A 25289-nucleotide genomic window follows, 5' to 3' on the forward strand; every position below is an offset into this window, starting at 1 on the left:
TCATCAAAGCCTTGGTGAAGGCCAATGCTGATATTCAAACACCACCAGAAATATCAGTCTTTGCAGGCTTCAGAGACTGCAAAAAATAATCAGTTTCTAATAACTATTAGCATATTGTGCCTTTAAAAATATATATAAATGAAAGGGAAATACAACTTCTAGAACTAGGTTTATTACTGAATCACTGGGTCCATTTTAGCACAAAGGTCCCCGTTTATGTTGATGATTTAGGATTCATTTAGTATATCTGGATACTAGAAAATCGATCTAAAGATGCCCAGGTATAAATAAATGTGAGAAATCGCTACCTTTGAAATAGAAGTGTATGACGAGGCGGTGTCTTTCCCATTAGAGCCTGCCGGGCTACCTCATACTGTCTCACCACAGACTCTCTTTCCTAGGCAAGAAATAGGATCTAAAATTATATTGATGTTCAAAAATGTCAGATGATTAAAACAGCTATAGTCATTCTCTTCTTGCTAGAGATTGCCAAATGTGTGGAAAGGAAAAGGGGAAAAGAAATGGGCCTAAAATAGAATCAATATTTGTTCAGTGGAAAGAAAGAACAATTTATTAATAAAATGAAAAATATTTTATGAAGACTGCAATTTAGTATGTAAACTTCATTTGACATCTAAATAATACTATGACAATTTTTAGTTACATTTTAAAAATCTTTCTAATGAGATGATCTCCCAAGGATATAGATTATTATTGTCTTTTTAGTTTTACCAGATCTCAGCACATATATAGTAACTAACTGGTTGGCTATATCCACCCATGTTAGGTATGATCCTGAAACAGGACAGATTGGGAGGTCTTTCTTTGGTATTTCACCAACATCCCATCACCATCACTAAGTACTTGGTAAGTATTGGATGATGGAGATACAAAGATATAAAAAAAATAGTCTCTACATGCAAAAGGTTTATAACCTGGTGCCAAAAGACATCTAAAAAGACGGGGAGGAAAAACAGACTGTATTATACATACACATGCTGTTGAGAAACTCTAGGTCAAGCTTTTGAAACTGTTCCTCAGACAAATGGCATGAGGGCTGACAAGGGGACTCACTGAACACAGCCTCTCAGGTGGATATGTGATTGCCAAGACCACTTTATGGTTCCCCTGACCATTAGCTCTGCAGTTTGGTGTAAGCACAATGAGGAGGAAGTATCTGCTGGTGGGAGGGAGGGGATTTATAATGGTACAAGAAAGGAATAAACAAACTCTACTTAAATTTCATCATTTAAAAACTATGTTTAAATAGCTCCATAAATACATCTAAATTGTTTCATGTTACCATAAAATGACTATACATCAGCCAAATCTGCAGTCTTACTCTCATGTTGATTTGTTATTATTCTTCCTTGTCACTTTATACTAGTATATACATTTTCTATCATGATTTTACTATATACCATCCTTATTTTTTTCCTATCTTGATCCTTGATTTAAATTATATTGTGACTGGGAAGATGACAAGGGTAGTGGAAGCACAGTTTTTGGACTTCCCAGAATTTCCACATAAAAATAGATATAGCAACTAAATTGCAAAATAGAAACATATGAAAACATTTACAAGAAAACCAGGTAAGCCAGGTGACAAGCTCTCCTCAACCCCCCCCAACACAGGTGATAACAGCCACAATACCTGCATGGATCAGCGTCCACGCAAGAGGAAGCCGAAGGAAGCAACAGGGCGACTCAAAGACCTGAGAACAGAAGAAGCTCAAAATAGCTCAGAAGTAGTCACTGGAAAGCAAAGCAGGACAATCCGGGAATCTAGCTGAAACCTAGGAGGGGCTGTTCCCATTCTCATAGTGGCTAAGAACAAGGGGTCCATGGTAAGTTCTGAAGGAGCTGAATCAACAATGAATTCTTGAAACTAATCCACTATAGGGCTCCCTTCTAAGAGAAGGTTCTACATTAAAAAAAAAAAAAAAAAAAGGAAGTAAGGACTAAAAATTCCTGGGGGGAGGGCAACAGAGCCAGGACATCTCAGGAAGGAAACTGCCATGCATTTAACACTATTTGAAAAACCATCTTCCTTCTAAAAGTTTGAGAAAACAAATTTCACATAAAAATGAGAAATTTTCTAGTCAAATCCCATACAAAGTTATTATAAGAAGTAAGAGGAAAAGGGGTAGAATAATACTTCTATACACAATGAAAGGAAAACAGATAAAATCCATAACCTACTATTTCAAAATAAACTAAAAGACACTAAGAAAATGACACAAAACATTAAGGAATAAATTACAATTTTACAAACTCACAAATGAGGTGACAGAACTCAGGAAAGAATTAAAATTTAAGAAAAAACTCACTTAGGAAGTGAAAACTAAAATAGAAGGAATACAAGAGTGAATATACACAACAAATAATAATAAGAGAAATAGAAAATATATAAATTAAAAAATGTAACTCAAAAAGAAGTCAAGAAAGAGGTAAAACGATTGAAGAGGTGACAAACATTTAAGATAGACAAAGAAGATCCAACATATCAACATTAAGAGCTCTTGATAAAGTAAACCAAAACAAATAGACAGGATAGATGATAAAAACTACAATTCAAGTGTAAAGTATAATAGACTGTTACCAACAGGCAAGAATGCAGGAAATATTTTCCCCATAGTGCTTTCTGTATCTAGTAGAGAGTAAGCTTAGGCAATAAAACAACTAGACAGATACTGACCTAATGATGAATATTATGTATGAATATATTTGAAAACTAAGACAAAATGAGAGTTAAAAGGGAGAAAGTATATGACAATAAGTTCTGATAATACAGCTATAATATAATCAATAATGGGAGAAAACATTTGCAAAAAACTTTTTAATAAACTATTTTCAGTTTTTATAATAGGTGCTGGTAGTATTTAGTATTGTTATTCTGATAATCTTCTGTGTGTAATGTGGATAAACAAATGAGTAATACAGTAAGAAACTGGGATTCCATCATCTCCCATGCCTTTGAGAAGCGGGATTTTCAGTGTGGAAGAAAATAACGTAATAGAGGAAAAAGCAAAGTAAAAATCCTGAAGTCGTGAATCTGAATTGGAAAATATTAACTTGAATCCATGAAATATTTTCTCTAGCCACAGAAAAGGCCTAGAAGCAATGGCCATTCCAATAGCAATAAGCATTTCTAGCAACCATGTTGTATTCTTGTACTACCATCTCCTATTTAAAGAAACCAAGACTTCTTGGGGAAAAGACTGATTCCAGGACTAGGATAGGTAATGAAAAAAGAGCATAGACTACATTGTTATATCAACTAGCAAGATGGCTATCAAAGACTACATGGGTCATGTTAAAAGGACACAAGAGCCAACTTCTATATTGCTTTATAATTTTCAAAAGATTCACACACCTGATTTCACATAATCCCCAAATAACTCTTTTTCCTCTACTCCTATGCTACCCCTACCCTGCTTCGCTCTCCCAACTGGTAACCACTAGTTTGTTCTCTATATCTGTGAGTCTGCTTCTTTTTTGATTTATTCACTAGTCTCTTGTATTTGTTAGGTTCCACATATAAGTGATATCATAGTGTTTGTCTTTCTCTGTCTGACTTATTTTACTTAGCAAAATGCTCTCCAAGTCCATGCATGTTGTTGTAAATGGCATTATTTCATTCTTTTTTATGGCTGATTTTTTAGTTATTCATTACATATATAAACCACATCTTTATCCATTCATCTGTTGATGGACATTTAGGTTGCTTCCATATCTTGGCAAATGTAAATAATCCTGTTATAAACATTGGGGTGCATGTACCCTTTTGAATTAGTGCTTTTATTTTTCTCAGATATATACCCAGGAGTGGAATTGCTAGGTCATATGGTAGTTCTATTTTTAAAGGCATCCCTTTATAGTATTATTCTAGGTAATAAATGTGGTACTGAACACCATGCCCTGAAAAACACACTGAGTAGAAGAAAGCACTTGTCCTTTGGAGTCAACATAGACACTTCTAAGCTGTGTAACTATGAACAAGCTCGCTGAGCTGACCTGCCTCATAGTGTTGAAAGGAAACTGTGCTTAGTAGATGTAGGGCTCAGTATTTTGTTATCACAAGTCCAGTTTCTCACCAGACTTCATATTTTTGGGTACTTTATAGGATTTACAGGATTGTACTGGCCTTCTCTGCCACATGCATCCATTTGTTAAGTTGGCTTTGAATGAATTGGTCATTCAGCAATTTTTTTTTCAGCAATTTTTTTTCCCTGGAGAATTGACTTTTAGTAACTTGGCCTGCCTCAGGAGTAAGGGTCTCCCCTAAGGAGGTCAGAGAGAAAAGACTGATTCCAGGTCTAGGACAGGTAATGAACAAAAGAACACAGAATACATTGTTATACCAACCAGCAAGGTGGCTATCAAAGACTACATGGGTCATGTTAAAAGCCAATGTAGCCTTCCTCCAGGCTGGACAAACAGATACAACTGAAGTTCTGAAAATCAAGCTTTCCCTAGAAGGCAAAAACCTAGTCACAATTTCAGAGCAAAAAATCTTCACTAAGCCATCGTAACCTTCGTGTGTGTTTTCCAGGGAGCCAATCATGCGAAACGGGGTTGCCTCCGGCAAGGGAAATGGAAGCACAGTGATATCTGACAAGTAAAACATGCGGAATTACATTTCTGTAATCACTGGTATGTGTGAGGGTTGTACAAATAAAAACCTATCACTAGATAGTGTTTATTATATACTTTTTGCAGCAGTAAGAAAAGAGCACTGCATTTTTTAAAACTCAAACCTAAAAAAGAAAATTGTCAGTGTTTAAGAAGTAAGGGTGATTAAAATTATATTTATAGTTCTCCAAGAATCTTTTAGATATGTTCAAATAAATGTGCTTTGGGAGTCATTTGGAAAAGTAAATACCATTTAGGCTATAAAGAGAGAAAAAGATAAAGCAACAAAGGATTATATAAACAAGGGATGAGGAAATGAAGAAACTGACTATTTTAATTCATATTAAATTATGGTCATATTCATAGAAAGCCTTTTGTATTGATAAACTATTGGAGAAACAAGCAAGAAAAGCAATGTTAGCAGATACTATACAGACTTGAAGAGCAAAGACTACCATTCTTGGATATCTCTTCCAAACAAAGACAAATCGGTAGGGACCTAGAGCAAATCCCCAGAGACCTTAGAGATGAGGGAAAAAACCAGCTGCCAGTAGTACTGAGGATCTCCATCTCCATTAGCCCATTTCCTACCCAAAGAAAGAAGGCAGTAGTAGAAGGGCTAGAGATACACTGACTTCACCCTACCGAGGAGAGGAGAGCAGAGGGTTCCATAGACTATACGTTCCATAAGCGCAGGGGCCAGGCCCACCTTGTTCAGTGTCTAGAACAGGGTCTGGTCAGAAAATACTTGGTCTACACTGAAAAGTAAATCCAGATCCTACATACATGGGCAGGAATTCAGCAAATTTAGGACAGGTAGACAGATGAATGAGTGAGAAGAAGGGGAAGGAGAAGGAGAAGGAGAAGGAGATGGGAAGGGAAGGGAAGAAAGGGAAGGGAGCCTTTTGCATATGGGTTTGGAGAGGGTGGCTGAGAACAAAGGCCCTTCCTAGGCTTGCTAAACTAACAAAGCCGTAGTGAACTCATCCTCCAATGAACTGCCACACAGACCATGGGCACTACTACTTCCACACATGGCTGCACCTCCCTTAACTCATTATTTTACTTTTCTCAGATTTGCACCCACGAGACAGGAAGCTAAGTCTTGGCCGTTAAAGTTCCCACCCTGATCTGGTCTATCACCGTGATCTGAATTTCTCACTATTTTCAGATTCTTCAGATTGATCATCTAGTTGGACTTTTGTCTGGTTTTGGTTTCAGCATCACCTTATAGAGTTCCCTTGATCTTTCAAGCTCTAGGAAATCCTGCCCAATCCTGGAATTGCTAAGTAACTCACTGAGGCTTGTCCAGCTAATGACACTCATTCCACTACACCAAATGCCCTGCTAAATTCCACAATTGCCAGCATCCCTCAAGTCCCTTAGGACCCTTTTCAACAATTACCATCTTCTTCCCCCTCCAGAGATAAGTAATCCACTGATTTTTATGGCAACCACTTTTTCTTTATACTTTTATTATCTTAACTTGCATCCCTAAACATTATAGTTTAGTGTTGCCTGGTTTTTAATTGTATTTTACAAGTATCATAGAGCCTGTATTCTTTTGAGTCACAAATTCTTTGGTTCAACAGTATGTTTGAGAGATATATCCATGTGGTGAAGTTTGTTCATTTTTTATCACTGTATATATTTTATTATAGGAGTATTCAAAATCGTGCTTGGCCCATCCACTGCTGATGGGCATTTGAGTTTCCAGTTTTGGAAACTATGCACAGTGCTACTATAAGCATTCTTGTGCATACCTGCTGGTGTGCATGGCTACCCATTTTTGGTGGGTTTATACTCAGGATTACCACTGCTGGGTCATGGAATGCATGTGTCTGCTCAACTTCAGCAGATAATGTTCAACTACTATCTACACTGTATGCACTGAACCTCCCACCAATTGCCTTATAAGGATTTCCATTGCTCCACATCTTGAGAGTCAGGTCACGACTTTAACAGTTCTAGTTTATCCATGATGGTATCTCACTGTGGTGATAATTTGCATTTTTCCTGAGTACGAGGTTGAATGTCTCTTCGCGTGATTATTGGTCATCTAGACATTATCTTTTGGGACTTTTCTATGGATTAGCTATATTTTCCTTAAAAATTTATAGGGGTTCTTTATATATTCTGGACACAGTACTTTGTCAGTTATACTTAATGCAAATATCTTCTCCCTCTGTGTGGTTTTTTCTCTTTAATGCTGCTTTTTGATTAATAGAAGTTCTTAATTTGAATGTTCCTCAATGTTTGAAATTTTTCCTTTGTAGTTTAATACCTTTTAACTACATTTAAGAAATCTAGCCCCACCCCGAAGTCATCAAAACCTCATACATTGTCTTCTAAAAGTATTATTGCTGTGTCTTTCACATTTATACAATCTACCATAAGGTAACTTTTGTGTATGGTGTGAGATCAGGGTTAAGTTTAAATTTTTCCATATTTCTATGGAATTGATGCAAAATATCATCATTTTCATACTGCTCAGCAGTGACACTCTTTTCATAAGTTAATTTTCCATACGTACATGGGCACGTTTCTGGCCTCTTATTCAGTCTATTAGCCTATTTTTGTGCCAATTTCAGCATTTCCATATAAATATTAAAACCTACTTATAAATCCCCACAAAAAATTTTATGAGAGTTTGACTGGATTGCACTGAATCTATACATCTATTTGGGAAGAGCTGATATTTGTACAATACTGAGTCTTGGAACTATGAATGCGGTCTCTACCCCTTTACTTATTTAGATCTTTATTTTTTCTAAATAATATGTTTAGCACTTTTCCATGTAGAGATACTATACATCTTTCATTAGATTTATTCTTAATATTTGATAGTTTGGAATACTACTCAAAATATAAAGTTTTAAAAATATATTTCAGATTATTGCTATTGAAATGTAATTTATTTTTGTATATTGACATTGTATCTAACAGCCTTGACAAATGTACTTATTACCTGCTACCAAATTTATACCAGTCATTTCTTTTTTATTGGTAATACAGTTGACATATAATGTTGTCTACGTTTAAGGCGTACAATAGCTGAGAGCCTGAACTCTTTCTGCCCTCATTGTCAAACATTATCTCAAAAATAATAAAACATTCATTTTGTGGTCCATGATATATAAAGAAATTCCATATGCATCTGATCCAATACCATCGTAAGGTACTGTTACTAGCGCTACTTTACAGAAGAGAAAATGACATCTCATAGCAGATAAGTGGCTTTTGTAAGATCACCCAGTAGGCGGCAAGACTGTCACATGAACTCAGAGTTGCTGCATCTCCTCTTGGGTCAAGGAGTCAATTGTTAAATGTGGATAGAAGCAAGCCTAGACTGAAAATACACACAAACGCACACATAAATACACACTCACCCACCTAGTGAAGACACGTGCATATGTGACTACCCGGGAATAGGACCAGTTTCCATAAGACACAAAACCAACCCTATTATTTTATAATCATACCCTGACATGCACGTAGTTAGAAAGCACGCACAAGGAAAGAATGGGATCTTAGAACAGAGGGGTTAGGCTGAAAGGTCGCACATCCGCAGTGAGAGCGAGCTAGTTCTGAGCAGACGGGAGGACGCCGTCCTCAACAGAAGCAGAAAGGGTGCTTCAGAGAAACAGAACCAAAAAAGCACCGACGATGGGAATTTCTGCTTAGTCCATCATCTCAAATGGCTCTCCTGACAGTTTATAAAGGTAAATAGGAATACATCAAATCTACAGTTAAGACGCTAAGAAAGCACAGACGTTCCTGCTTTTCTTCTTTGACAATTCACGATACAGGTTTTCTACAGAGGAAGTTGCAATTCCCTTTTTTTACCCACCAAAGAGTTCCAAAAACACATGGGAATTTATGCTGGGAAAGTAAAATGAGGAAAAACCACATCTCCTAAGGGCTGCAATGACGGGTACACGAGACAACTTACATGAAGCCCTTTCCAAGTTATAAATGCTGTATAAAGGCTACTTCTGGTCTCCAACGGCACCATAACATCTCATTAAAGCTTCTGTTGATGATCTCAAAAGAGCTGTTGCTCATTTGCAGCATTATAACAGCTGTTAAGAGGTTAACAACTTATGAAATACCCTAAAATTTGATAAATACTTACAATTTCAAAATAGCATTGCATTCATAATCTTTATAAGAAAATGAGGCACTAAAAATAATCTTAGGCAAATTCACTCCATATATATGACAGCAGCAATTTAGCATTATCTTTGCACTGATTTTTGATGAGTGTATCTGTTGGTTCTTATGGGATTTGATTTGCTTTTCTGTGAAACCACTCTGTTGCATTATATCTCCACCAGGACTGGCAGGTGAAGGTACCAGAACCTCAGGTCGCAAGAGATTTGAGCATTGCTGCCATCACAAATCGGTAACTGCCAACCCTCTAACACAGGACACAGTAGATTTCCAGACTAGGCTCTAGATGCCCTGGATTATGGGGGCTGAATGCTTTCTCAGGGAGGACTGCAGGTAAGGAGTGACACTGGGCATGTCAAAGTTCGTGAGACTGTTTGACAGCAGTTGGTCTGTCCACTTGCTCTCCACCCACCACCAAGGTGGCTGCTTGTACTCTCACATTGCCTTTTCATCATACCTTCCCCTCCAGGTCCTCCATACTGCTCGTTTATTTTATACTGAGATGTTGGAGATGAATTATAGCTGAGAACACGTGTGTGTGTGTGTTGGGGTGTGTGTGTTGGGGTGTGTGTGTTATCTCTGTTCCTCTGTTCTTGTTCCTGGGTACCTGAGTGCCCTGGACCAGAGAAAAGCTGTCTTTAATTAGACCTGAAAGTTTCCTAACAGGTACTATTCAGGTTGGTCATGTTTAAACATATCATGAAAACCCACTAACTGGCAGAAGTTACAAATCAAAAGTGTGGATTTCTCATTGGTGTGTCTGAGGTTGTGTGGCAGGACAGCCTAACAGGGACATGAGCCAGTTCTGGTCATCAGGACACAGACTTATCATTAAAGAAAACAGTTGGCCAAGGATGAGTTCTGGAGTTAATAACCCGGATAATTCATGTCCTGGAAGATGGAAAAAGAACTGGTATTTGAAAGTCTAAGCTCTAAGAAGCATATAGCCACATCATCCGAGGAGGACGGGATATCAAGTACACAGAGAAAGTGGTGGGCTGAGCTGAAGGGGGCTGGGTTTCCCAGGACTGGGAGGACAGAGGCTGATGGGTTCCTCAGGGAGACGGAGCACCTAGGGTATGGCAAGATCTCAGGGGTCAGCTCTAGGCAAAGGTACTAGTAGGAGAGGATATGGAGGAAAAAGAGCCACTGGCTCAGAATGAAACTCAGGGTTTCAGACAAGGAGCATCTCCACGGTAACCATGATGGTCTGAAACCAGGGGCCCTTCCCTAACTTTCCAGGATGGTGAAAACCTCAGGATTCTTGAACTTAATCCAAAGAATGGGAGTGACCCCCACTCCTCATGACTGACATTTGATTTCCCACAGGTCCTGGCAGATGGAAACAAGTGCAGATTTGATTTATTTTGGACAAATAAACAGGACATTTTCTGCTCTCCAGTCTCATTTTGCAAATTTATATTATTTATCGATGTTTATTTAGAGGGCACCACCCTCTGCTGCTTCTAAGAAGCCACAGTCTGTACCACGTGGCCCTGCCTTTCGACCTGCCACGGGTGACCACAAGAGCAGTCTAATTTGATCCATGTGGGATGGCCTGAAAAGTCCTGCTGGGCCAACTAGATTGCTTTGCCTCCCGCAATATGAATTAGAGAGAGAGAAGTGGCCAGGAATTGTGGGCACAGAGCCCAAGGGTCATGGAGGGTCAAGGCTGGCACGCACGCGAATGGGTTCAAATTATGCGGGAGGGAAGCGGAGTGAGTGGAGAAGGCTGGCTGGGAGAGAGAGAGAGAGAGAGGACAACAACAGAACATATGGAAAGCAGAGGCAGAGGCAAGAGGAACTTGGGAGGCAGAGAAGCCTCAGCACCGCGCTCTCCGACCCTATGTCCGGTTGCTGTGAGAGCTGTACGTCCTCCCTGCTCACAATGTACTGTGAAGCCACGCACTGTATTTTTTAATAATGAAACTACCTCTTACTTAAGCTGGCTTTCATGTCTTCTTGCACCTCAAACACCCCATCCTTAGGACTTACTCAGAGCAGAATGAACAGCTATGCCTGCACACACCACGGCCCTACACTTTTCATCCGAAGTCACCAGTCTGATTCTTGTGACCACTGCCTACGGTTGTGACTATAGAAGATAACGTGCTTGTTTGCTTAGAACAGGTGAGGCTTAAAGGAAACTACGACCAAGGAGGTGAGAACCAAATCGCAAGTTCTGTGCCTTCTGTGGCAGCTGCGATGATTTAGGTCCCTTTGTGTCCCAGACCATCACAGGAAAACCATCACGGAGGGGAAAGGAGCGCGACCTAGTTTGAACTCAGTGCCATCCTGACATCTCTGAGCTAAAGAACAGGATCAGAAATAAGTCATAGGACTAGTTTAAGTGCTGCAAGGTTATGAAACATGGGCTCTTTGAGTGGACTCGCTTTGAAGGCTCAGCACAAGAATACTCAAAATTATATCCCAAGAGCAAAGCAAGTTTTCCCTTGATGGACATATTTACAGCATTAATTCTGTTGTAGTGCTTTCGACTCTGCTAAGTAGAAGAAATGAGTGTCAGAGTTTTGACTAGGAGCCTGGGGAAAAGGTACTCACAAAATCTACACTGAATATTCTATTTTTAGAACCTGAGTCTATTCATAGAGGTGTAGAAGGAGGCAGGGGGAAAACTTGTCTTCGGACAATACCAGTCAGAGAACAGTTTTGGCAAAACTTACTAGTCTGAAAATATCAAACCCTCTTTTTGTCTGAACTGTGTAATGCTCAGGTGCCACTTCCCCCCATCTGTCCCTTCTTACCACTGACGTTTTTTTGCCTGAAAGTTTGGCCCATAATTTCACAAAGTAGTTTCTGTCTGTAGAATTCAGGCACTCCCAGTCACTCGAACCTCTAAACTTCCTAGGAGACTTTTCAGATTTCAGCTGAGGTTGTTTAATATCTGCTAGGGGGAAAAAAAATCAAGTTTAAAATAAAAGGCATAAAACAGGACAAAGCAACGTTCTGAAGTGAGAGAAATGTTTTATATCTGGATTTGCCCAAACACAACAAAGTATATAGTTAAAGTCTGTGAATTTCAATTTGAAAATAAGATAGCTAAAAATATGTCTTAGGCTATGATAATAATTATGACTGTAAATTATAAAGTGACCCTGTAGCACCTAGTAGATACGTCCTGAGAGTATACTTAGTGTTTAATCAATGTAAGCTTATGAATGGAATTAAAGGAAGTAAAACCTGGCAAAAACAATGGTTTTCAGATACTTAACTGAAAAGTTCCCTTTATAATTACTTTCCATTTGACAAAATTATCCTAAAAGGCTATAATAATAATAATAATAATAACAATAACCACAGCAGCAGCAGCAACATAATAATAGCAGCAACAATATAATAATAATAATAAAACATGCAATGCTAAGAAACTAAAAAAGAGTGGAATGGATGATGAGGTCACTATTTAACAGTATTCATAAATAATGTCTAATGTTTCCTTTAAAACATTAGAACATCCAGACACTTACAATATAAAGAGTCCAAGTTTCTATTACTGCACACGTATAGGGGGCCCAGGTGTAAATACCTTTGGATATATAGGAACATCAACACTTTCAGTATCACTCTAAAAATGCCAAAATAAATAAATTCCACATGGACTACTAGCCAATATGGCCGACTGAGCAGACTGGGGGAAGCTATCTCCAGCCAAGACAAAATAAACACTGGATAATATATTACAGAAGTTTGTTTTTGATACACAGCAAAATTGAAACCAAGAAAGAAAAATTTCCAGGTGCTAGAAGTGAAGTGAAGATTCCACGTAGGAGGAGTTGGGAATTGAAGCCAAGAGGCAGAGTGTTTTGGGGGCTAAGGTTTCTGGGCTAAGAGGGGAGACCAGTCCCTGTGTGCTTCATGTACAAGACCCGAGAAGTTGGAAAGGAAGTGTCCAGAAATCTCAGCCCATGGACCTCAGGACTTAGCCTGGGCACAGTCTCACCTGGACTGAGGGTAGGAACACCTGTGGGAAATCAGACTTCTAATCCTGTGCCGTGTTGCTGGTATGGAATCTGAAATTGAACTCCCACCAAATTGTGTGGCAATCCCGAGCCAATAAAAACAAGGTAAAAAGTGTTTCAGACAAATACAACTATTTAACCATGGCACGGAAGTCAGAAGCTCCACAACCCAGCATCTGTCTTGAGAGAGGGGAAGAAACTCAGAAGACGCAACAAATGGGCAAATCCACAGCCAAGGTCCCAAGGTGATAGAGCATTCTGGAAAGGAACACTGTAGTAACTATATTTATAACAATCACAGACATGATAGGAGACAACTGTTATCATTATGGAAACATTCTCTGTTAAATCCCTGTGATGGAAAAGCCATTCAACTCATATTCGTTGAGCATATGCTATGTGCCTGCCAGACAGTGCTCTGGACGTTGGGGATATGGCAGTCAATAAAAAGTCCTTGACCCATGGGACTTGACATTCTACTGTTGGAGACAGACAGATAACACGTCAGATAATGTCAGGTAGGAATAAGTGCATTGAAGGACCAGGAAGCCAGATAAGGAGACAGACTGAGATGGTCAAAGAAAAACCTCTCTAACGTGGTGACATCTGGACAGTGATCTCAAGTCATAAAGAAGGAAGGCATCAAACATCTGGGGTGAAAGCATTTCAGGCAAAGAGAGTGGCTTTACATAAGGACCCAGAAGCGTGCTTAACACAACTGAGTTACAGTAAAGAATTCAGCACGGCTGAAGCACAGGAGAAAAAAGGAGATGGTGGGGCTGGATTCTGTGCTCATTAAAAAACAAACAAGCAAACAAATGGAAAACCGGAACTCTTGTCCTCTTGATGGGACTCTAAGAACAGAGCATTGTGAAAAAGGCCAGTTGAATTTGGAAGAAGTTAGGATAAAATGTAAAGAAATAGAAAGCATATTTATATAATTTCCATAGAAAGGATGCTTTATATATAAAAGCTTTTTTAAAATACAGTATCTGTGTCAGGGTTCCTTCTTCTAGCTCTCTCAGACATATGCTATTTGTACTACAATAGAGACAAATCAAGTTCTATCTGATGATACAATGCAGCTATAATTCAACATGTAATGTCCTAATGGCTTCTCAGCAACAAAACATTTTGGGTAAAGATAATGTGTTTAGATTACTATTAAATTACATTATAATGCCACCACTTCAGTGACTTGGACTCCTATAATAAAGAGTTACATATAGTTCTTAATATAATTTCTAATGTCTTAATACATTAATGGATAAGAGATTCTATTTCTCAATTAAAAAAAAGAAAATATAATTACCAACATCATAATGCAACAAAGTTTCTTAAAGTGATCTTATTCAAAGTATCTCAATTAAAGTCAACCTTGAGGCAACGTTAAAAAGAAAAAATATATATATATATAAGTTACTGTCCAACCTTGAGGCAATGTTAAAAAATATATATATATATACATATATAAGTTACTGTCCAGTCCATAAAAATTACCAAGTTCCTCAGTGTATAGGCTAGTTAAATTAAACACCTACAATGAGGCATACATGAATCTAACGAGGTATGACAGACTTTTAAGTTATTTTATGGGTTGGTATCATTATCAAAGGCAGGAAAATATAAATGAAATATGTGGAACAACTGGAACTACATCTCAAATTAATTCAAAATAACTTAGACCTTTTATTTAGACTTATATCTCTTGGCAGTCAAGTGAATTAAAATAATAAAATAACATTTTAAAACATTTTAAAAGAATAGGCATACAACCCAACCGAAATAACAAATGTAGTAGAAGCCACAAATCTAAGATAAAACATTTGTATGTGTATTTCCTAACGTATCATCGCACAGACTAAATAGGTTCTTTTACTGCAAAAAACAAAAAAAAAAAAAAGGAGGAAAGAAAAGATGTTGATCTGATATTACAGGCACAAAGCCATTTCAATAACTGGTAATAAAATTAGAATTTGAATCAGATTGTGAATATTTTCAAAGGCAAAAGATCCCTACTTTCATAACCAATTTTTCTATAGCAGTAAGATTACTTGCATAGCAAAGCAACGAAGGCATTCTCCTGTCCAAAAACACAAGACTGAACACTTTAAAGTATACATTTTTGACATTTAAATAAAACCTTGCCAAAAAAAAAAAATAAATCAACACTAGTCTGTCTCTCTTTGAAAACACTTAGAAATGTATGACTTGGAAACAGGCTTTAATTTTCAGACAATAGTTCTCAGCCAGAATCATTCATTTTTCCTTCCCACTCAAATGGGACTTTAAAAAAAACACATGTTTATTTAGGTAATAGTGAGTTTTTTGAAACTAACAAGAGTAATTTATACCTACCATGATTAAATACATATATATACATAAAATATAAATAGCTATAAAAATCCCTGTAAAAGTGTTTCAATACCAAAATATGTAACCATAAAAAGGGCTGAAAACAATAATCGGCACAATTTAAAATATTTATTTACTTTTAATAGGATAGTTACATAATTCATAGCGGAAAATTAAGGGAAATATTCAGTTCATTAAGGAAGTTACTATCACAAAACTGAAGGTGCTGAAAGAAGCCATTTTCCCAGGACAGAATTAAATCTTAAAAGTCTTGTCTCTCTGTGCTTCTGAGAAAGGAATAATAGCAACTAGAAAAATAATCATTTCACATAATGTCCATAATCATTTTCCACAGCAAAATAGCTTTTGTAGTAGAAAGCTACCATATGAGTCCAAAAAAATACAGTAATAATGTTCATGTTATATACATGGTAAAATGAACACACGAAACCATTCTAACAGTAAAGCGCTATATTCTTGAGTGTCCAATCAAAGGAATAATCAGGCATTTAAGCAGAGAACAGATGCAGGACAAAGGAAAGCACGTGAGTGCGTCTTTCCACTCACAGAGAATGAGGTACAAAATAAATGCTTCTCTCTGTTGAACTTCATACTTTGAAATGTCTTCAGTAGAGCCAAACTAATGGGTTCAATACTGGAATACCCTATCCAGGGTGTCCCAGAAAAAACATAATAACAATAGTACCCTGAATCTCAAGAGTGTTCTTTTAATGGATGACTTTATCATGAAGAAGTGAACTGACACTTTGAAGGAGACAGGACATAAGACAGGTAGATTTCAAGAGTGGAAACTTGATGCATAAGATCTGGATGTGTACAGAATCAGGGAAAGGCAGAGGAGAAAAGGGAAGCTAAGACTGGCAGGAAATCAGACAGACACCTGCAGGGAGCTTGAACACACACTAAAGGTTTCCTCTCCTTTGAGCAATATAGGTTTGATACTAAATTTCTGATGTGATTTTGACCCAACCCTATACCCCCACCTCCGGGAAGTGTGGTCTTTGCTCAAGGGCTCATCCTTCAAGAACAACATTTTCAAAGATGTTGTTTCATTGGTCACTTCTCAAGCAAAGACATCTTTTGTCTTTCTTTTGCTATCTTTGCCCTTGGAAACCAAGGGTCTTTAGATCTGGTAGCTTGTAGAAGCCAATGTTTGTTTCAAACCACCGTAAAAGAAAACAAAATCCCCACTTATCTGGTATTTTATTCCTGAATCAGGTAGCTTGTTGGCATTTACCACTTAATCAATCTGAAACACAGATTGATTTTATGTCTTTGATATTATCAATGACAAAAAATAGCAAAAATTATAAATAACATTTATTGAGTAGGTACTATGTTCCAGGTGTTATTACAGTCTTTTCTGTGTGTATCATGAGTCAGTTTCATAAAAACCTCAGAGCTGATGTCTCCCCACTTCGTTCTCCAAGATACAAGCCTACCTGTGAATGTGCATGAAAAACACTCAGTCTCAGAAATGTTTTGCTGAACTACAATTTCTTTCCAATATTATTCTAATTCTGTTTAAGCCCCTTAATTCAATTAAGGTTGTCAAAGTTTTTAAAAAGGATTTTCAGAGAAGACCATGCCATTTGCCAAATATTTTACCTACTCTGAACAGTGTTGTTCTATTCCAATTAAGGATAAAATGTTATTTAAAAAAATTTTTTTTCTGCTTACAGGTTAAAGCTAACAGACACTCATATAAGCACTTACGGTGTGTCAGACTTTGTTCTGGGTGTTTTTCAATAAATTGAACTCATTTAATCCTAACAATAATCTTGAGATAGATACTATCAATTATCTCAATTTTATACATGGGAATTTTGTAACTTGCCCAAGGTCACACAGCTAGAGCCAGAATTTCCAATGATAATTTTGACTTTTAGTGTTATCTGAAATCATAAATTTCTAAGGTTACAAACTTTTAAAAAAGATCTCCAGCTTTTGCTAATCATGACTGTTTTCTCATGATCACCTTTGAGAACAAAGATCTGGTGGTCTAACTTTATCATCAACACAAAGAAACAGTCTCTTCTTATGGTCTTCTCTGAATGCCTGGTCAATAAAGAAAAGTGATTTCTAGAACGATGTTTTTCAAACTGAACTAAGCAATTAATCAAATTCACTTATGCACATACTGTGCTAGACACTTTAGAAATGGTACAATTATCTGAAGTGGAATTTGGAGGAACTTTTATAGTAAAAAGGTGATTTTCAGTGCTGTTATGGAGCAAGAGGAAATGCAACCAGCTAAGTGGTTAAAATACTATAGATCAGGATTATTTTGAGACTGATTTTTTTTTTTTGCTTTACATAAGAACTTACTACTATGCATAAACATTTCCGATACATCTTTTCTGGAGCCCTAACACTAACAAAGAACATAACTGCCAATACCCTGGGTCCTTCTACTGTCCCGGAAAACAATTCAGCATCAATCATGCCAACGTATTCCACCTCACTTGAAGGCAAGCAGAGCAGGGAAGCATCTGGACAGTTGGCCTCTAAGAACAGCACCACAACAAAGCTCCAGAGCGCTCAGGACTGGGTTTTTCAAACTGCAGACTAAACTGCAAAATCACTTTAGTAGGTCATGAGCAGCTTGGAAAAGTAAGATTGAATAAAATAGAAAGTATCAGGGTTTACCACCACAGTAAAGGTATTTCATTGTACTTTTGTTTCCTATGTGTCTGTGTGTAGGTGGGTCATGATATTGTGAGATGTATTTTTAGTTATGGGTTTTGGACTAGAAAGTTCGAAAGCCACTGATCTAACAAGGACTAGCTGTGTGCAATTTTCTAGCACTAAGCTCTGTATTTAATAAAATAGCCTGCTGGGTTCTTCAGAGCCAGCAAGTAGAGCCAGTTGTAGTGAACAGATCATAGATTATAAGAGGAACCTTGTATTTCAGCCGGTCCAACTAGTCACCCAACGTAAGGAGACTTTCTGGAAGATTCCTGTCATAGAGCGTCGAAGTTCTGGAGAAAGCCTGCTGGTTCCCCTGTACATGATTCTGACTCTTAGAAAGTCCTCATTATGCCAAAAAAGAAACAGAACATGAGGTTGCTGCTTTCATAGGACAGCTTTTTATGTGTGGGACTTTAGTTCTATATAACTTTTTCCGAATAAACACAGGTTCATTGTAGAAAATTTACAAAACACTAAAAGGCATAAATGAGAAAATTAAAATTATCCATAATCTAACCACTCAGAGCTCACAACTGGAACCACACTAGCCACACCTCCTTAACCTGCTTTCTTAATAAGTAACAAACATTTTCTTTCTCTATGCATTCTTCTACAACATGATTACAATGGCAACATAGAGCTGTATCAAAACTTCCTTCCCATAACTCATTTTTAAAATCCCATTTGATGGCTAGATTATTTTCAGATTTTATTATAAGACAGTAATACGAACATCCTTGTACTTAAATTACTTCCTCATGCTAATTCTTAGATTAGAATTGCTAGGTTAAAAATATGCAACATTGTAAGGCTTTGACAGATACTGTGAAACTGTCCCCAGAAAAGTTGTGCTGTCTCCACGATACAGAAAGTTCATTTACTCTTTACCTCACCAAGAACAGCCATTAATTTGTTTTCCATCTTTGCCATTTTGGTACCCAAAAAAGTCTATTCTGTTTTGACTTACAGTGATAGTGAAGGTTTAATACTTTTCAACATATTTTCTGGCCATTTTAATTTCTTCTTTTGTAAATTACCCAATCATATACCCTTTGTCCAATTATCTTTTGAGGTTTGAAAATAATTGATTTAGCTCTTTAAATATCTGAAGAGGGCTCTTGTGCACAGGGGAACAATTATCTCTGTTGATTTGAATACTATGTGCCAGATTTCTTTTAAAAAGCTGAAGATTATATTAGCTAACAGAATGACTGAAGTCCACAAAGTTCTTTTTCTCCCCCATTGAGAGCATTTTGCTGAGGAACACAGCAAATGAAAGTGGTATCAACTTTGCTTGTAAAGATAGATGGAAAATGGCAATTTAAAAATATTTATGTTCTACAATTAAAAGGCAGGAGTTTCCCTTCTACCAAAAAAATCAGTAATAGTAAAAACCTCTTACCAGCGAGGAGTTGGTAGTCTTTTCTACTCCTTTCCTTGAAACACAAAGGGTTGTCTAGCTGCACTGAACTGGAGACATCTGCACAACCAAAACACAGACACAAACGCAGAGCTGGCACCATCACGGGCCCCCAGGAAGGGCGCTAAGGCTTCTTCCAAGTCAAATGAAGGGAAATCTGGCATCTCACTTTGCATTAGGACCCTGATGAAAATGCAACCCCAGATGCCCTAAGACACCTCAGAAACAGCTGCCCAAGGAGGAGACCAAGTACATTTCTAAAGTTCTTCACCTCAGTGAGGTATTGGTGCCTCTGAAATGCCCCGTGCACGGGTCATAAAGACTGGGTGGTTATCCAGATCATACTCCTCTCTTGCACAATCTGCTCTGTCCCCACATCCAGTCCAAATACCTTGCATCTGCCCATTCCTGCTACGACGCCTTATTCAGGCCCTTACCTTTCTGTCAGGACTACTGCCATGGTTCTCAGCCATTCTTCCTGCCATCTGTATTGCTCTCCTTAAATTAAAGTGATCCTCCATGCCAACTCTGAGACGGGTGCCTCTTAGATAAAAAAACTAACCATTCCATGGCTCCCCGTGGTTAGACGGTCAAGTTTCCAAGCTCCTTAACATAGCACAAAGTGCCCTTTGGCTCTACATGCACCTACTCCTGACAGCTGAGTGCTCAGAAGATGCTACGCCTGCTCTTGCCTCCATGCTTAGGCACACGCTGTGCCCTCTCCTAAGGGACCTTGCCCTCTCTCCCATCTGTCTGCTGACTACTTCGCAACCTTGATGGCTTAGCTGAAGGATGAGCTCCTCTTGGAAGTGGTTTCTGACCCAATTCTCACATCCCAGGCTGAACTCAGTGTCCTTCCTTAGTTTTCTTATGACATTTTGGAAAAGTTAAGAATTGGGTTTTCTTGTCTATTTGATGCTAAACCTATCCTAGCTCACTGTGGGGCCTCCAGTTGCCCTAATCACATGGTATTATAATGAACCCTCTTATCTCCTTGATGAGAGAGAGAGCTTCTTTAAGTGTCCTCATCAGCTCACTATATGTAGCCACCATCATGGTGTCTGGTGTATAAGAAGTGCCCGATCAATCCTGTTGGAGGACTGGAACTAACCTTATAAAAAATAAGCTATGATATATTAAAAAAAATTCACTGTATTAATTTCATCTTGGGCAAACCAGATAAATCAGAGGGTAATTACTAGTATAACGTAGGCTCTTCATTATACAGGAGGAGTCCTGCATCCTGGATTGTAAAAATATCAATTTCCTCTACTGCCCTTGAAGTAACACTTTGCATACAATTTTTGTGGACACATGCCTTTTGTGTAAGATAAAACACACTTATACAGGCATGCAGTCATCAGTTCCACTTTTAAACACGGGATGCCCAACACAGCTTAGCATGCTGCTGTGCACACAGTAAGTACTCAATAAATCTCTTGTAAATTCTTAAATCTTAGATCGGTTGCTCTGCTTATGGTTATTTTCTTTTATGTGAATGCTAGGATTCACAAGAGTGAACCCACTGAATATATTTAAATGTGACCCTGTCCCCAGTCAGAGGAGATTGGTTGAAGGATGAGCATCTGACCCAAGCAGAGCCAGTCTTTCCCTGGAAAAAAAAAATATATATATATATATTTTTTATATATATATAAAATATATATATTTATATATATATATATATATATATAAAATCTTAGGGCCAAGGAGCACGTGAATTAATCCCTTTCTAATAGTGGGAGCTGCCAGATGTAAAACCAGATGTAAAATTTAAGAGCTCTTGATGGTCATGTTCTCTGCCATGTACAGAAAATAACAGAGTCATTTAAAGTATAGGGGATGAAGCCAGCATGGAGAAAATACAGAGATGAGAAATGATGAGAGTCCTGGAGGTGACAAGAGTCCAGGAGACGACGAAAACACTGGGGATGACAGGAGGCCAGGTTATGTTCAGAGATGGTCCTCAGTCTCCCTGAGGTTCTGCTGCACCTCTGCCCTCCCCATAGTTTGGTTGTGTAAGATACTCCACTCCCTCCTAATAGATTCACATACAGTGGCTCAGGTTGGATTCCTGTCACTCTCCAGCAAAAGAATCCTGATGGTATGAATAGATAAATAAAAAACAGATTCGCCTGAATTTTCTCCCCACTAATTCCTTTAAGTGATTCAACCAGATGGTTCGGCATAATGAAGGTATGGGCTAATTTATCTGTGGTTCCTATTCAGAGAGAGAGGGAAGGTATTCATTTCAAGCAAAATTTACTTTCAGGCAATGTGTCAACGTGAATCTGACGCTCTCGATCACAGTGTCATGGGTGTAAAGGACTTGTCTTCTTCCCACAAATTAACTGTGGGTTTGGAATCCTTGTGGAAGAGATCAAGACTGAGGAACTGCAAAGTCTTCCTTTCTCAGAGTTTATTTTGCTTCTGGACCTCTCAATAAAGCAAGAAGCCTGAGAAATTTTTCTAATCTAGAAGTGAATTTCCCTAATGAAGAAAACGAAACTTACTGCCAGTATGGCACTGCTTCAGCTGGAGCTGGAACTCATGTTAGAATTCGCACAAGTCTGGACCAAAGGCTCCTTGCTGACACCAACTATTAAGACCAGCTCTATCAGCTGGCAGCAGGGGTACCACTTGCTGGGTATCCCTCCAGAGGGCGCTCTTCCAGGCTGCGATGGCAGGCCACAAAAGAGACGCAAATGTGCAAACACTGGCAGCCTTCTAAGACTCTATCCACGGGCCCCACCCTCACTGACTTGGGGTTGCGGAGGGAAGCTGGTGTACAGACCACAGTGCCCTGGGATGGCTTATACCTCGCTGCTCTGACTGCCCCGAGCCCGCAGCCTTCCCTTCCAGCTGCCCTGTTCCTCGGCAGACACCTGCTCCTGGGCTGCGGCTGGGCTGCTATTCCGCGGTGCTCCCCCATGTTTCTAGGGATGTCTCTTTCTGGCTTGCTGCCTGGAAGCACTGTCCCTTTGGACCGAGCTCTCTCTGGTCTGGCTGGTCCCCTGATGGGTGTGCGTCTCTTTAACAGGCTGCTGGGCGGGGGCCACGCCATCCTGCTCTGAGGGTTCCGGAGCAGTCTCTCCCTTCTGAGAACTTCCTCTTCTATGACTCTCTCTCTTTCTTCTTGGATGTCCTCCAGGAGCAGAAGTGCTTGGTGGTGACTCTGCAGAGGCATCCTCAGTAGGTTTATTTTCCTGAGATAATCCTCCAGGATTATTTCTTTTTGAAGGTGGTCCCTTTTTAGACATGGCTACCTTCTGAACCTGGGCATTTAGGGGGAGGTTGGTATGGGCCTTTTTCCTGGAATAATGTACTTTTCCCCTTTTCTCTTCCTGTAACTGGGCCTCTGTAAGTAACGGTGCTGTATGGGGTGGGTCAGCAATGCCTGGTGTATGGCCTTTTTCTCTCTGGTCCCCCTGACGGCTCCCAAGAGGGCTGGGGTTAGGGGGGCTGGGCGCCTCTGGGGGAGTGGGCTCTCTCTGGGATTCTGGCTGCCAGGCTGCCTGCTGGCCTCCAGGTGGCGCCCGTCTCTGATGTGCAGGCCCCTTAGGAGTCTCTTCGTGGGTGGGGAGTTTTTTTTTTCTAGCTCCGGTCTGCTGCACTGGCTTTTGGTTTTGGGGCGAGGCCTGTATGTCTGGAATCTTCTTGCTAGAGGAAAGGCCTGCTTTGGGAGCCTGCCTTTCCTCTGCAGGCCTCGAGTCACGCTGGGCTGCCCTGGTGTTCTGCGGCAGCTGCCGTTCGGAGAAAGAAGTGGGGATCTGCGGGAGCTGAACTGCCTGAGCCCCCTCTTCCTGGGGCGGATCAGGGGCAGGCTGTGGAGCCCGGTCCTGGGCGGGGGGACTGACAAGAGGGAGTTTCACCTCCCTGACTTTCTCCTCCTGGACTTGCCGAGGACTGTGGCCCTGATGGGGGCTCCGAGTCTGTGGCTGCTTGGGACGAGGGGAACTGATGGGAGGCAGTTTACTGGGGTCTCCTTCCTGAGCTGGCGGGGGCCTGGGAGAGGGAGTCAGGGTCTGATCTGAGGCGGTCCCTGAGGCCCCCGCCCGGCTGGGTGAGAGGAGTTTGGGTGTGGGTCTCCGACTCTGGAGGGGAGCAAGGACCCGGGGCTGGGGCAACCTGGTGGGAGCCAGCCGGCTTGTGGGAGGCAAAGCCACTAGGTCTTCCCTGTCCTGGGTCTGTCTGGTGTTTGTTGAGCCCTGAGGGTGTGACAATTCTGGGTAAGGAGTGCTGACCCGGACAACTTCAGCTTTGGGGACTCCCTCCTCTAGAGGTTGTTGAGAATCTCCCAGAGGTGGTCCAGGTGTCTTGGCCTTGTCAGGACCAGAAGGATCTCTTGGAGCATGATGGGAACTGTTGGGTGGCAGGCTGGCTGACCCAATTTCCTCATCCTGCGTTCCCTGGGGGCTGAGGGATGTTGGGCCAGACCTCTGTGCAATTTCAGACGGGGGAGGGCCGGTGGGGAGCACTGTGGCCTCCCCGGATTCCTCATCCTGGTTCAGCTGAGGGCTGTGCGCTGGCAGTGGGTCAGGGTGCCGAGGAGGCCCTTGGGAAGGAGTTGGGGAAGGCTGCCCTCCTTCACTGGCTTTCACCCCGGATGTCTGGGCCTCATTTTCAGGGAGATTTGTGGTTGCCGTTTTGGAAGAAAGATCTGATTGTTGAACACCCTCATCCTTCTGGTTTGGAGCCTCCTGGGGAATACCAGGCGCTGATGTGCTGGGCTGTGGAGGAGGCTCGGCGCTGCCGTGGCCACGGGGAGAAAGCTCTTCTTGATGGGTTGCTCCCTCCTGAGTCAGCTCTTGGTTCTGGGAGGGAGCTAGGCTCTGATTTTCAGGGACCTTGGCAGGAACCTGCATTCCAGAGAGATGCTCTGTCATCCGGCCATCGGCCTGCAGTTTTGCCAAGCGCCTTGGGGATGGAACCAGGTGTGCTGGCACCCCAGAGGCAGTCTTCTTGCTAGAGGGAGCTCCTGCTTCAATATAAAAAGAAGTTAGCTAAAAACATCTCAACAGGTACGACGATGTAACTTTAGAAATTAATAACAAAAAATCTTTCCCTTGGTTGATGCACACAGGCCCTTGAAAAGAATAAAATTACACATACAGAAGAATTTAACTGCCCCTTCTCCTTGGCTACAATTTTTCTTATTTAGTGGAATTAGAGCAATTTTTAGTCAATGGAAGACATACACTTTAATGAATAAACATAAAAAGGCTTATTCACAGAACCAAAATCTACACTCAAGTCTGAGAGTGATAAGAAAATTTTCTAAGTGAATGAGATTTTAAAATTTTCACCACCTTAGAGGTCAGTGCTGTTTTTGATGGTAGAAACTAGACGATGGCCATCTAACCCAGATAAAGTCGCATTTGTTTCCTTGTTTAATGGCCTTTCTCCTTGTCCTGTAAAGAAACTGTGAGCTCTCTGAGGAGTCGTGCCAGTTTACCAGTGACCAGCAAGGCGCAGAAGCTCAGCGAGCACTCAAAAAATAAACGATGAGTGGAAGGAGGGAAAGAACAGATCCCATGGACTCACAAGGCTCCAGGGCTCAGAGGAGCTGCTCCTGAGGACCCACCGTCCAAGCTGCTGCCCCACCCCCACCCCCACCCAAGGGCTACCTCTTCCCTCCAAGTCTCTACCGGCTTTAAAATTGGCTCTCAGAGGCCACTAGCAATACTGATGCTGCAGAGGGGTGTCCCTGCTTTCAGTCGCCACCACGGGAAAACATTCTGGTCTCACGGACAGTCTCACGGACACAGTCACCCCACAGACACCTGCTTACGACAGAAGCCCTGATATATTCTGCCCACGTACCACTTTAACCCAGTCTGGCTCTGAAATGCCACTGGTCAGAGGTGGCACCCCAGTCTGCAACAGCCTTGAAGAAACTAGTCTCCTCTTATTTGGGGGCACACCAGACACTCAGACACTCCACACCAAATCAGACCTCGGAGGTGAACCCACGGTGGTCCAGCCCCAGAAGAAAACCAGGCTCCTGGCCGCCT

The 25289-nt window shown here is 40.4% G+C and overlaps 1 protein-coding gene across 2 annotated transcripts in view; it reads right to left on the reverse strand.

Annotated features, from left to right (window-relative positions):
• LRGUK (leucine rich repeats and guanylate kinase domain containing) overlaps nt 1-25289 on the reverse strand; it is a 100755-nt gene that overhangs the window by 13028 nt on the left and 62438 nt on the right. Inside the window, exons 16-17 of one of the 2 annotated variants that reach the window (XM_072964441.1) lie at nt 11574-11713; nt 309-397 (exon numbers count right to left, since the gene is read on the reverse strand). In XM_072964441.1, the coding sequence (XP_072820542.1) occupies nt 309-397; nt 11574-11713 (229 nt within the window). Of the gene's footprint in view, nt 1-308; nt 398-11573; nt 11717-25289 lie in introns of both variants that reach the window. The other variant, XM_072964439.1, reaches the window with a different exon arrangement.

Source organism: Vicugna pacos, chromosome 7 (assembly GCF_048564905.1).
Source record: "Vicugna pacos chromosome 7, VicPac4, whole genome shotgun sequence".
Taxonomy (NCBI): domain Eukaryota; kingdom Metazoa; phylum Chordata; class Mammalia; order Artiodactyla; family Camelidae; genus Vicugna; species Vicugna pacos.